At 42.1% G+C, this 10,913-nt stretch overlaps 1 protein-coding gene across 2 annotated transcripts; it reads right to left on the bottom strand.

Annotated features, from left to right (window-relative positions):
* Window positions 1–27: 27 nt before the first annotated feature.
* Window positions 28–10,576, bottom strand: LOC119914994 (3-hydroxy-3-methylglutaryl-coenzyme A reductase-like). Of its 2 annotated transcripts, none has more exons than XM_038734535.1 (20): window positions 10,423–10,576; window positions 9,791–9,973; window positions 9,574–9,685; window positions 9,359–9,446; window positions 8,977–9,061; window positions 8,749–8,854; window positions 8,561–8,667; window positions 8,320–8,439; window positions 8,028–8,161; window positions 7,728–7,930; window positions 6,558–6,712; window positions 6,245–6,439; window positions 5,683–5,841; window positions 5,439–5,596; window positions 5,215–5,320; window positions 4,880–5,050; window positions 4,552–4,692; window positions 3,173–3,331; window positions 2,447–2,601; window positions 28–1,200 (listed from the first exon to the last, which is right to left on the bottom strand). In XM_038734535.1, the coding sequence occupies exons 2-20, from the start codon at window positions 9,950–9,952 to the stop codon at window positions 1,086–1,088; spliced, it is 2,631 nt and encodes an 876-aa protein (XP_038590463.1). In that variant the 5' UTR covers window positions 9,953–9,973; window positions 10,423–10,576; the 3' UTR covers window positions 28–1,085. The 2 variants fall into 2 exon arrangements, with proteins under 2 accessions (XP_038590463.1, XP_038590462.1); XM_038734534.1 differs by having other exon boundaries at window positions 6,558–6,715; window positions 10,423–10,575.
* Window positions 10,577–10,913: the final 337 nt, after the last annotated feature.

Here is a 10,913-nt window from a genome sequence, read left to right as displayed (position 1 = left end):
TAAAAAATGACCAATGAGACGACGACAGAGTGTGTAGTGTTGTTTATTTTTTTTAAATAATACAATCTTGAAATTGCTTAAAATTTTATCTAGAGCATGCTATGGCTCAACATCTCCATGACATACATACATAAATAATGTAAGGCCACTTCTGAGCTTCATTACTTTCAATACAAGGCCCTGGAGTACCCATAGCCAGTGATGCCTTAAAACTCATCCATTGCTTCCATCATGCCAATCAATCCTCCAATCATTCCGCACATACAGTGTACCATAAAGGTTTATTAAATGAGTTAATATGGCTTTAATGTGTCTTAGTTGCGGTTTAGAGTCTAAACAAGTCACTCAGGCCGGCATTTTCTTTCCCAGAATCAGCAGCCACAGTCATTCTACAGTATACAGTAGCATCTTCATTCAGGAAGGCGTGTGCAAGTAATATCCTCCAACACTGATTTGAGTACAACATACATTCAGGCAGAAAGTTGGCATTTTAAACTTGAGCAAATGTCACCTACAGCATTAAATTTCACATTACAGCATTGCTGTCCCAAGCAAGCGTTTGGCAAGTGCAAAGAGAAAAACAGATGTTACAGCTGTCTGAGTATCTCACTTCATGCAGTTTACATGGAAAACCATACAAGCATTAATGTGGATGTTTTGTCTTTCCATCGAATGATGGGAAAATCAATTTGCTGTTGGCCTAACCACTCTTAAGAGGCACAGAATGCTTGTTCAAGACTTTGTGCAGCATGGTGAATGTTACAAACCCAAACCCCATCAATAATTCAGAGTAGTCTTAAAGATCAGTTGCAACAACAGTGAAGGCTTTCCAAAACACTACTGTCAGTGTTCAGTTGCAGACAAATGGCACGAATAAGTAACCCCGTCATCACATTTCAACCCAAAATGTCATGCAATCTTTCAGGCGATACACAAAGCAAGCACACATCAGCTGTGCTCTTCAGCATGTGTTGGCTCTGGTTAACAGCCGGTTACTCTTTAATGTCTTTGATGTCCACAAACCACAGAACTCCCTTCAAAACCACGTCATCTGGAGAAGATTCAAACTTCTCAGTTTTCTTACGTTAGCTGGAGAGCTCATTTGGTCTGGCTGACTCTGAGGATGGACCGTCAACATTTGATGTCACACATTTGTATCCAGACTTTGATGCAGGTTTTTCTGACAGGTCTGGTTTAGATCTGTGCGAGAAACAGAACGGAGTCAGCCATCACGAGGGGGGGGAAAAAAATGATTTATACACCACAAAAGAACCTGGCCCTGTTTCAGAAAGCAGGATTAGTGAAAATTCAGAGTACGTTAAGCCCGTGATGAGGGAAATTCTGGGTTTTCTGTTTCAGAGCAAGAGATCAGATAAACCCTAGATCAAGTTTCATTCATACTGTCAATATCTCCTCTTAACAAGACAGTAGCTCCCCTAATGGATAATGCGAAATAAATTTCTATAGGCTACAAGTGTTTATGCTTTAATGAATTACCTTCATGATAAGAGTTCATCCCGACTGATCCTGTCAGAGTGTCGGGAGATTGAAATAATCAATGACATTATGCCGCTGTATCTAGTGCGTCTTTCTTAATGGGGAGACTCCCCATTAACTCCCCACCCTGCTATTAAATCACAATTTTTATGACAAAGACCCACCCGATCCGCGGATATAACTCTGCACATCACTAGAACCCATAAGCATATCCTACACCTTATCAGAATAATGCGCCCATTAAATAGCAGTTTAAGTAACTCAAAAGTTGTGTAAAGCATTACAGTAACTAGTCATCTATAATGTATTACATTTTGGAAGTAACTTGCCCAACACTGTTGAACATAACCACTTTTATGTTTTTCTGTCATCGATGTAAGGACAGAGTTATCTCAGCACATCGTAGATTAATCCTCATCACAAAATAAAGTTTACAGGCTACACTGTCCTCCTTTATAACACTGGCCATGTCTGTCCAGACTCATTTAAATAGTGAATACTTGTACATCTATTATCTACTAATTGCCCAGTAGGAGAATTCCAGCGCTTTCTCACTCATTAAGGAAATCCCAGTCTGGTAAACTATGAATGAGCAACGCTGTATAAAATGTAATATTGTTAACGTATTGACTCCTTCCTCCACTCCTGCGTTTTAACATAAATAGCCTATCGTGGTCCATGTTGGCACGCATTCATATTTAAAGCTCCACCCGATTAAAATGAAGGCTCTGCTCTTTATTTACATGTTGCCATGGTGAATCGTAGTATCTGAGCTCCACTAATTTTCATCCCCACACACACACACACACTTCCATCTGGTTCAACATACTCTGAACTAATTCTGATCTCCTGTTCTGGAACCGAAAAACTCGGGAGTTTCACATCTCAGTCAGCTCAGAGTTTATCAAACCTGCTGTCTGAAACAGGGCCCATGAGTCAAATATCTAACCTGTTGTGGGTCATGTGGCTCTTGACGAGGTGTCCAGCAGCTAGAGCGGCCATCAGGGAGAGCTCTCCTGCCAGCACGGTGGCACAAACCACGCGGGCCAGCTGGCGGGCGTTGTCACCTGGCTCGTTGGAACTGGTTCCTTTGACACCAAGCATCTAAAGGCATAAATGAATCCAGCTATTGTGTTATAGTTTTACATAAGCAAATTATAAGAGACAGATCGTTTCCTTGTAAACAAATAAGATATGTTTCCCTTTCACATTATAATGGTTTGATGATCAGCCACTTAAATGAATGCAAATCTCATCAGACTATATTCAGGTCCAGCAAGTTTATGTTCCTTTATGTGTCAGCAGTCTTAAAAAGCTTTTCTGATTCATCAAACAGTCCCTGCAGGGTCATCACCCTCCACCCCTCCAGCTCTCTACTCACTGTTACGTCTGCAGTGGTTAAAAACTTCACCAGGTCTAAATCCCAAAATTGCTTTTTTTGTCAGTTAAAATATATCGTTATTTGTTTAGGCCATCCTGCTGATGTACTTTCAATTAATTTATTAATTGAAAAACCTCGAACACGAGGATGCACAACCACCATGAAATGAACTTTTTAGAGTTTAGAGACTTGGTGGAAAAAAATTAATTTAAATAAATAAACATAACACAATCAAATAAAACTATCTCGTCCACATGTAAAACGTGTAATAAAATAAAGTATGTGCCGCATTACCTGAAGACAGGCCTGCTGCGGCGGCAGGTTGGTGCCTCCTCCCACAGTGCCCAGCTCTATGGAGGGCATGGTGCAGCTGATGTACAGGTCATCTTTTTCTGGACCAGCAGCCTCCATCTGAGTGATGCAGTTGGAGCTCCCCACTGTCTGAGCCGGGTCCTGAAACAGTACAGCAGTGTCAGTAAGTGTGGTGATAAACCGATAAATGTTTTGGGCTACGCCGAAGACCGACAAAGTGTCACACAGGTGCATTTTGATTTTTCAGGGATGTAAAATCTTGATTCTGTTAACCTGTTTTTTTATATTCATTATCTACTATTATCAAATGTGTTATATCTGCATCGAACAACCCATATTACCTACACAGGCTGTAGATACACAACCACTGATTTTAGCCCAGACTATACATTATTATAGTTTATAGTCAAATTTTATTTGGATCACCTTTCAACTTAAGAAAAAGAAAGTTTTGAAAACAAACTGCAAGTGTTGGGCATATCCGATCCATATAACGTTACAGCATCCACTGCCGCATGTCTACTGTTAAAAACCGCCAGGTCCCTGCAGTCGCTCCACTGCGGTATGTTTACGTTTGCCTTGTGTGGAATGCCTCACCTAACACAGCCCAGGGCTCGTCTCCTCCTCGATTAGTACATCCAAAAGCACAACAACCATCCAGCATTTCCAGCAACTCAAAGTAAAAGTATATCACTTGCTTATTGGTTGGCAGGCAGCAGAAAATAACGTCTTTTTGCCCTCCATGGGAACATTTTCCTTGGAATGTGACGTCACGTGAAAACTATGAATACATCACATTGGTCTCCTTTCGTCCATTACTTTTTTGTTGTTGTTTGCTATGCCGCTCTGCAGTCATACATCATGCTGCATGTTGGCCGTGACCTTTTGGACCTTTTTGAAACTGAATCAGTCCAACTGGCGAGTTTCATCATTGATTGCTATTTAGCCCTTAACACAGGGATCATGTGGGCTGATATATAGACTTAGGTTGGTAACTTCAAAAAATGTACTGCATAACATGATTTTTTAAATATTCAGAATTTCCATTTCAGGCTCTCATACCACACATTTCTGCTTCTCACACACTTTGAAGAGTAGAACTTTCTACTCTGTGAAATCACTCTAATGTCTCTAATCAAAATTCAGATTTTGTATAACAGGTACCTCTTTGGTATTTTGAGCATGCATTGGAGTCGTTGTATATAGCCCAAGTACTGTGTTGATACCAGAAGTCACTATTGTGTTAAACCTGGAATATGTGCGGTTATTTTTGTCTTTATTCTGAATCATCTGGATTATTTTGCAAAATTGTCTGTAAAATTAAGTATTTAAAGTGTTAAACATGTTGATCATTTCATTACCTGTCCACAGGCGATGTAGAGGGCTGCTACAATGTTGGCAGCATGAGCATTAAAGCCCCCGACACTGCCAGCCATGGCCGAGCCCACTAAGTTCTTGTTGATGTTCAGCTCCACCAGAGCGGCTGTACTGCTTTTCAACACCTACAGATGCATTAATGTGTTGTTTTAGTCAGAAATATCTGATTTTACAAACCAAAATAACCAGCAGCAACAAAAACTGTGGAAATTAAATAAGTAAATAAACTGTGACTTGATCCCTGACATATCACTGGTTTAAGCAAGGCCGCTTCAAATACAATCAGAAGAGTTGGGTGTTAGTTGTCTTTACCTCCCTGACCACATTGGCAGGGATGGTGGCCTCACACACAACAGATTTTCCCCGGCCCATGATCCAGTTTATGGCAGCAGACTTCTTGTCTGTGCAGTAGTTCCCACTGACGGACAGCACATCCACGTCTGGATACTGCTGCTGGAGTCTGTGAAGAGCCTTCTCGGTCCCCTGGAAAAACACAGCACACACAGACACTTCAGTATTTACAGTACTGGAGATACAAGATAACGTTGTACAGATAACAGTAAACAGAGTAAACAGACTAGAGACAGGAACAAAAGTAGCATTAAATTTGCATTGACTGCTGACTGCTACACAAGATATGGTCATACCTTGGAAAGCATGTTCATGCCCATAGCATCTCCTGTCTGAGACTGGAAGCGAATGTACAAGTTCTTCCCAGCTAAGGTCACAAACAGCTTCTCCAGACGAGCAAACCTACCAAGAGCAAAAATTCATGTATGATCTGAAGGTCCATTTTACAGACGTGACTAAAGGAAACAGAAATACCATCCATCATTCTATGAGTGTTTTCTGTCACCGTGTTTCTACTGACCTGCTGGTCTGGTCGAAAGCCTCTTTGATCGTGCCGAACCCGTCAGAGGTCTCGAGCCAGCCTTTGACCTCTGCAGCACGGCACGCCGAGGGCAGCCTCACCACAGGACCCCTGGTCATACTGTCAGCGAGGATCCTGCTGCGACAACCCTTGCTCAGCTGGACACGAAAAAACAGAGTCAGCGCACACACACACACACACACACACACACACCCCCACACACACCTAGAGACCCCTCACTTACAGAAAGCGCCCTGCATCCTCTGTTAGCGCTGGCTACCAGGCAGCCCTCTGTGGTCGCCATAGGAATGTAAAACTGCTTGTCATCCAACAGAAGAGGACCAGCCACTCCCACTGGCACTGGCACGTAGCCAATGACATTCTCACAGCAAGTTCCCATGACCTAGTAGGCAAGAACACAAATGAATATTAATACACCGTGGTTATACGCCTCCACCAACCAGTCAAGTTGCAGTTTACATCCATGTCTGTCCAGACTCATTTAAACAGTGAATACTTGTACATCTATTATCATAGATCATTTCATTTGTGCCAAATATGAAGAAATTCCCTCAACGTGTTCCTGAGATATTGTGTAAAGGGACAGTGCACATGCAAGAACATTCCAGATTAGCATCAAAGTAAATAAGGCAGATTTAGCCAGAGGGCAAATTTTTATCTGTAGTTCCTGGCAGGTTCGCAAGAATACGACAGCGTGGAGGCATGAAAAAAGCTTCAACAACACAGACACCATAAAAACACAATAAATAAGCTACACACTTAACAGATACACCTGATGCCAATACCTTAGAATAGTCGTAGTCCTTATAAGGCAGACAAGCCAAGGCAGAGCTAACAGGCAGTTTGGGTGACAGCATTTCCCTCCGGATTGCAACGCCCCTCTCTGGAGTCTCAAGGACGACTTCCAGTTTGTAGTTCTGGATGTTACGTGAGGTTACCAGATTCATCACCTCTTTATCACTAAGACAATGGGCACCTCTCTAAAAAACAACAAGAGCAAACCAGTGATTTCCTAAAACATCAGACAAATAAAAAAGAAATAAGAGATTTCTTCTGCTTTGTACCCACAGAAGATTTCTATCTGTTCTGGCAGCTTACCTGAGGATCTGAGAGGATGGCCACACATTCCTCCAGGGTCCGGGGCTCTGAATTACAGCTGCTTTGAGGAACACAAGGTGTCGGAGCAGGAGACTCCTCAAAACATGAAACACAGGGGCCGTTCTCCACCGAGGCTGCTGGAGGCTGAATCGCCTCTGCTGTAGAGGAATCGAGAGGGACAAACACATATTAAGCAACAAAGCAGTTAATTCAGAGATTCTTTTTTACATTCAAAGCTTCTATTGGAGGTTTTCAAATGAAGCTTCATGTGTCATATTTTTTGACATTACCCTAAAAAAAAATTTGAAGCAAGAGAGACAGCATCAGTGGTTGAGTAAGCTACAGAGTGAATGAACATGGGGAGTGGTGTTTGCGAGAACAAAGCAGCGAATCAGAGAAATAAAACCGAAACAATCCTACACAGTCACCACTGGAATCTATTTCTACAAATAGTATAATACTGATAATATTAGTCTACCCTAATCTTTCACCAACTGTGCAGACATACCGGGGTTTAAACAGAATGAATAGATATGCATATGTGTTTGTTTTTTTTAAATCAGTGAGTAGGGCTGGACAATAAAACAATAATTATCACAATATATTTTTTTCAATAAAAATATAACAAATGTTCAATAAATATTCAATAAATGTTTGATTTTATACACTTGAATCTACAACAAATTAGGACTAATTTTTTTTTATTATATTTGTTTATTCTGTTGAGGAAAAAGGACTGAAAAAGCTTTTACTTAATTCTACTCATGCATATTTGTTGACAAAGATTTTATCTTAATTGTTTTGTATGTTCTACCTCAGATTTGTGAAGTGATCCACTGTTTGGCCTCAAGTGTTGATCATAAAGAAGAGAGTTTAAACCACAATTAACCATCAGGGTTCTTCAACTTTCACTCAGGAGCAAAAATCAGCCTATAAACTCGACAGATAACGATTTGATACTTATGATAATTATTGATATTGAAAGATATGAAACTTTTTATTGTGATAACATTTTGGGCCATATCGTCCAGCCTTACCAGTGAGCACAGACATCATAAAGCTGACAGGGCCAATTATGTGTCACACCATTCTCTCTGAACGCCATGTCAGCCTCATGGGAAAGTTTAGACTCTGAGACAGCTGGGGTGGTAGGGTTAGTTGCTAATATACCGTTCATGGTCTTCTGGGGTTTCAGGGCCAGAAAGTCCCTCCTGCAGCAGTCCCCCACCCCCCTGGACTTCTGATTCGGAGCAGAGCTGATAATGTGACTCCTCAGGGACAGGGAAGACTCGGTCTCTGTTTGCTCAAAGAAGACGTACTTCACAGCCAGGAGCAGGGCAAGACCAAGAGTTATCACCTGTTCCAGGTCCATACTGGTAGAAGGCGAGACAAAGTCATTCACCAGAGGGTTACTGCTATGGAGCCAATAACAGGCAAATATATTTATGGAATATGCAGTCTTCCCTTTACCTGGAGAGCTTCAGAGGCAACATGGTACCATCAGATTCAAGTCTTTTAGCTATGGGCCCCTCCACCGTGCGATTTGAACCTGGATGCTCAGCTGCCAATCGAGAGTGAGCATGAACCAAGGCAAGGCCCAGAGACTGATGAAGATACCATGAAATAGACACCCCAGTTAGACTTTACATTTTTTATAATTCTTATTTTCACACCACCTTTGTTTTAAAACGGTGTATACAGTTGACTTATAAACTTTCAAATGTATTGTTGACATCTGTGGTGGCTGAATTTGGTTTCTCACCATGATTATTTTAACCCTCTGGGTCACAGGATTTGGTTTGTTGTCCTCTTCTTCAGCCAGCACACGGGCAAAGTGGCTCAGTTGCCAGATTGGACGGCCTTCACGACTTTCCCTGGACAGCTATACAAAACACATACACGCGTGCATTAACAAACACAGAAATTAATCATGAGATGCATGGAACTAATTTCCACATGCTGTCGAGACTATAATTCTACCAAATCTTCCATCTCATCCTTACCTCCAGGACCAGGGAGACACAGGCCGGGAAGAAGGTCATGAAGACAAAGTAATTGGCCAGAACAGACATGCAGCCAAAACAACACATGATCTCTAATTGAGGCACACCTGGAAAACAACAGAAAATAATACTTCTTTAATTTTCCACTCCACACTTTAAGATACAAACATTGCTGTAGTATTCCTTACCTGACATGGTGCCAACCCCAATGACCAGACACTCAACCAGAGCATCCAGTGTGAAGCTGGGGCCTAGGATAGCCATGCCTTGGGATATGTTCTCCCTCACCTCCTCCTATACACAAGAGCCATGGCACAAGTCAGCGACACTTCAAATGCATTCTTCAGTTGAATGAACAGATCTTACTTTAGTTACAGTTCACAAAAAAAACAATTGTCCAATAAAACCGATATTACCTGAGAGTTTGAGCTGAGGGCAAATTTGGCCAATGCACAAGCTTTGGACAGGTCAATGAGCAGGAGAAAGAACGGCAGGGCTTCACTGTAGGGATACAAGACAAACGTCTATCAGGGAAAGACTTTATCTACACTGCTGTTCTCCACTGCTAAGCTTTAAGACTCTTCTAGTGATTTTTTTTAATCCACCATACAAGTTGTCTTTTGCTGATCGACTGTACACACTGTGGTAACTGAGATAAGGTGACAGGACAGTCAAACACTTGCAATCTCAAGCATAAGGTAAGACTCCAACTGCTATTATAAAACTGGTAAATTTGTATTACTCAATGATCCGTTTGCTCAACAATATGTATATGTTAGCGCATTTGGGAAAACTTACTTAAGACCTGTCAGCTCTTTCCCAAAGAAGTGGATGACCACTGTACTAAAGACAAAGCTGGAAAACACTGTGAATAACCCTGCAATACCTGTAGGAAGAGAAAAAAAACTGAATGTTAACAGATTGAATATTTACTGCGTGCGGCATCGTCTTAGTAAAGCTGGGCATCATTACAGTTCAGTGCTGAACAAGCTACAACATCCTATCATACTGACCCAGTATATATTTGGATCCCAGTTGTCGCAGACTCTTAAACTGGAAATAGATGTAAATGATGGCCATGCAGCGTGTGACTGTTAGGATGATTATGTCACTGCTGTGGATCTTCTATGAGAAAACAGGCACAGACATGTCTTCTTGTTAACACTACCTGCACACTTCCCTTTCTTTGCTCTACCACACTCACACCAGCCTCCTCTCAGCCAGACTCACCTCTTTGACCTTGGGACACTCATTCCAGCTGCAAATCTGGCTGCTGGCTGCCAGGTTGTTCATAGACATGAGGCAGACGTTGAGAACGAGGGTGCCCACTATTACCTCCCACGGGTGGGAGGCCACGAGTAGGCCATGGAGCCTGAACAGACGAGCCAACATGGTCTCTGGTCGCAGCCTCACCTGTATTAAAAAAAAAGGATGAGAACATCATGCTCACAGAACGAGGCGAGGTGAGATCCACTTCATATGCATGAGCATGGCAAAGCCTCACGACTGTCTGCGCGTTTATCTGACAGCTGCAAAGACCACAATACAGCTTCGTTTTCTTGACGGCCAGCTATCATTATAGTGAAAGTTCAAACTCCGCACACTCACTCGGACGATATCTGCGTTTCATACGTAGCTCACGGTTATTATATTATATGTACGCTGACTGTTAACGTTTTTGTTGGTTAGCATTAACTTGTTAGCTACATCTTTAGCAGTAACCGACAGAGGATACACTTAACATCGGTTGGCTTTAGCTACATTAGCTCTTACACTCGGACTAACAACCAAGGTCATTTCGTCCCTCCCTGTTTTAACACTCTTATAGTTACTGTCTAATAAAACATGTTAAATCCACATACTTCCAAATGTAAGTTTCGCGGTGGTCAGACAGTCCTTTCCATTATAATACTGCCCCTTCCATAAATCGCTTAGCTCCTAAGTACTTCCTGCAGGTAACGAAACAACATGGCGGTGCGGAATACACTTAAAATACGCAACGGACGGGGCGTGGTCTTCTTCTTCTTCTTCTTCTTCTTCTGGCTTTCCGGCAGACTAGATGCCTTCCGGCACATTGCTGCTCCTCACAGTTCAGCCTCAGTATCATTTCAAGGCGCCACCATTCTCAGAGGGGTAATCCTGTTGCAGATATAGCCCAGAACTGGTTGTCATGAGGATTCAGAAGGTCTCTCAGTGTCACTGTCTGTCCTCCAAGGCCTCATAGCGCAGAACATAGCTGTTTGTTTTCATTCCATATGTACATGTTTAACACGCTGCTGTTGTTGTTTGCAGGTTCTACAGAGTCCATCCTCATGTTTGCCCATCTTTGCCAGATCCCATGCAAGTCATAATT

This window comes from Micropterus salmoides, unplaced genomic scaffold (genome assembly GCF_014851395.1).
Source record: "Micropterus salmoides isolate LMB-PRFRI ecotype aquatic unplaced genomic scaffold, ASM1485139v1 Ms_hic_scaffold_20, whole genome shotgun sequence".
Lineage (NCBI taxonomy): Eukaryota > Metazoa > Chordata > Actinopteri > Centrarchiformes > Centrarchidae > Micropterus > Micropterus salmoides.
This window is presented reverse-complemented; position numbering and strand designations above follow the sequence as displayed.

Bases quoted from the DNA above. Each gene is read 5' to 3' on its own strand.
- LOC119914994 (XM_038734534.1), bottom strand. From the start codon at position 9,952: ATGTTGGCTCGTCTGTTCAGGCTCCATGGCCTACTCGTGGCCTCCCAC. The intron at 9,062-9,358 runs GTAAGTTTTCCC...GTATCCCTACAG, and splicing joins AAAGAGCTGACAGGTCTTAA to TGAAGCCCTGCCGTTCTTTC. The intron at 5,051-5,214 runs GTATGACCATAT...GTGTTTTTCCAG, and splicing joins GCATGAACATGCTTTCCAAG to GGGACCGAGAAGGCTCTTCA.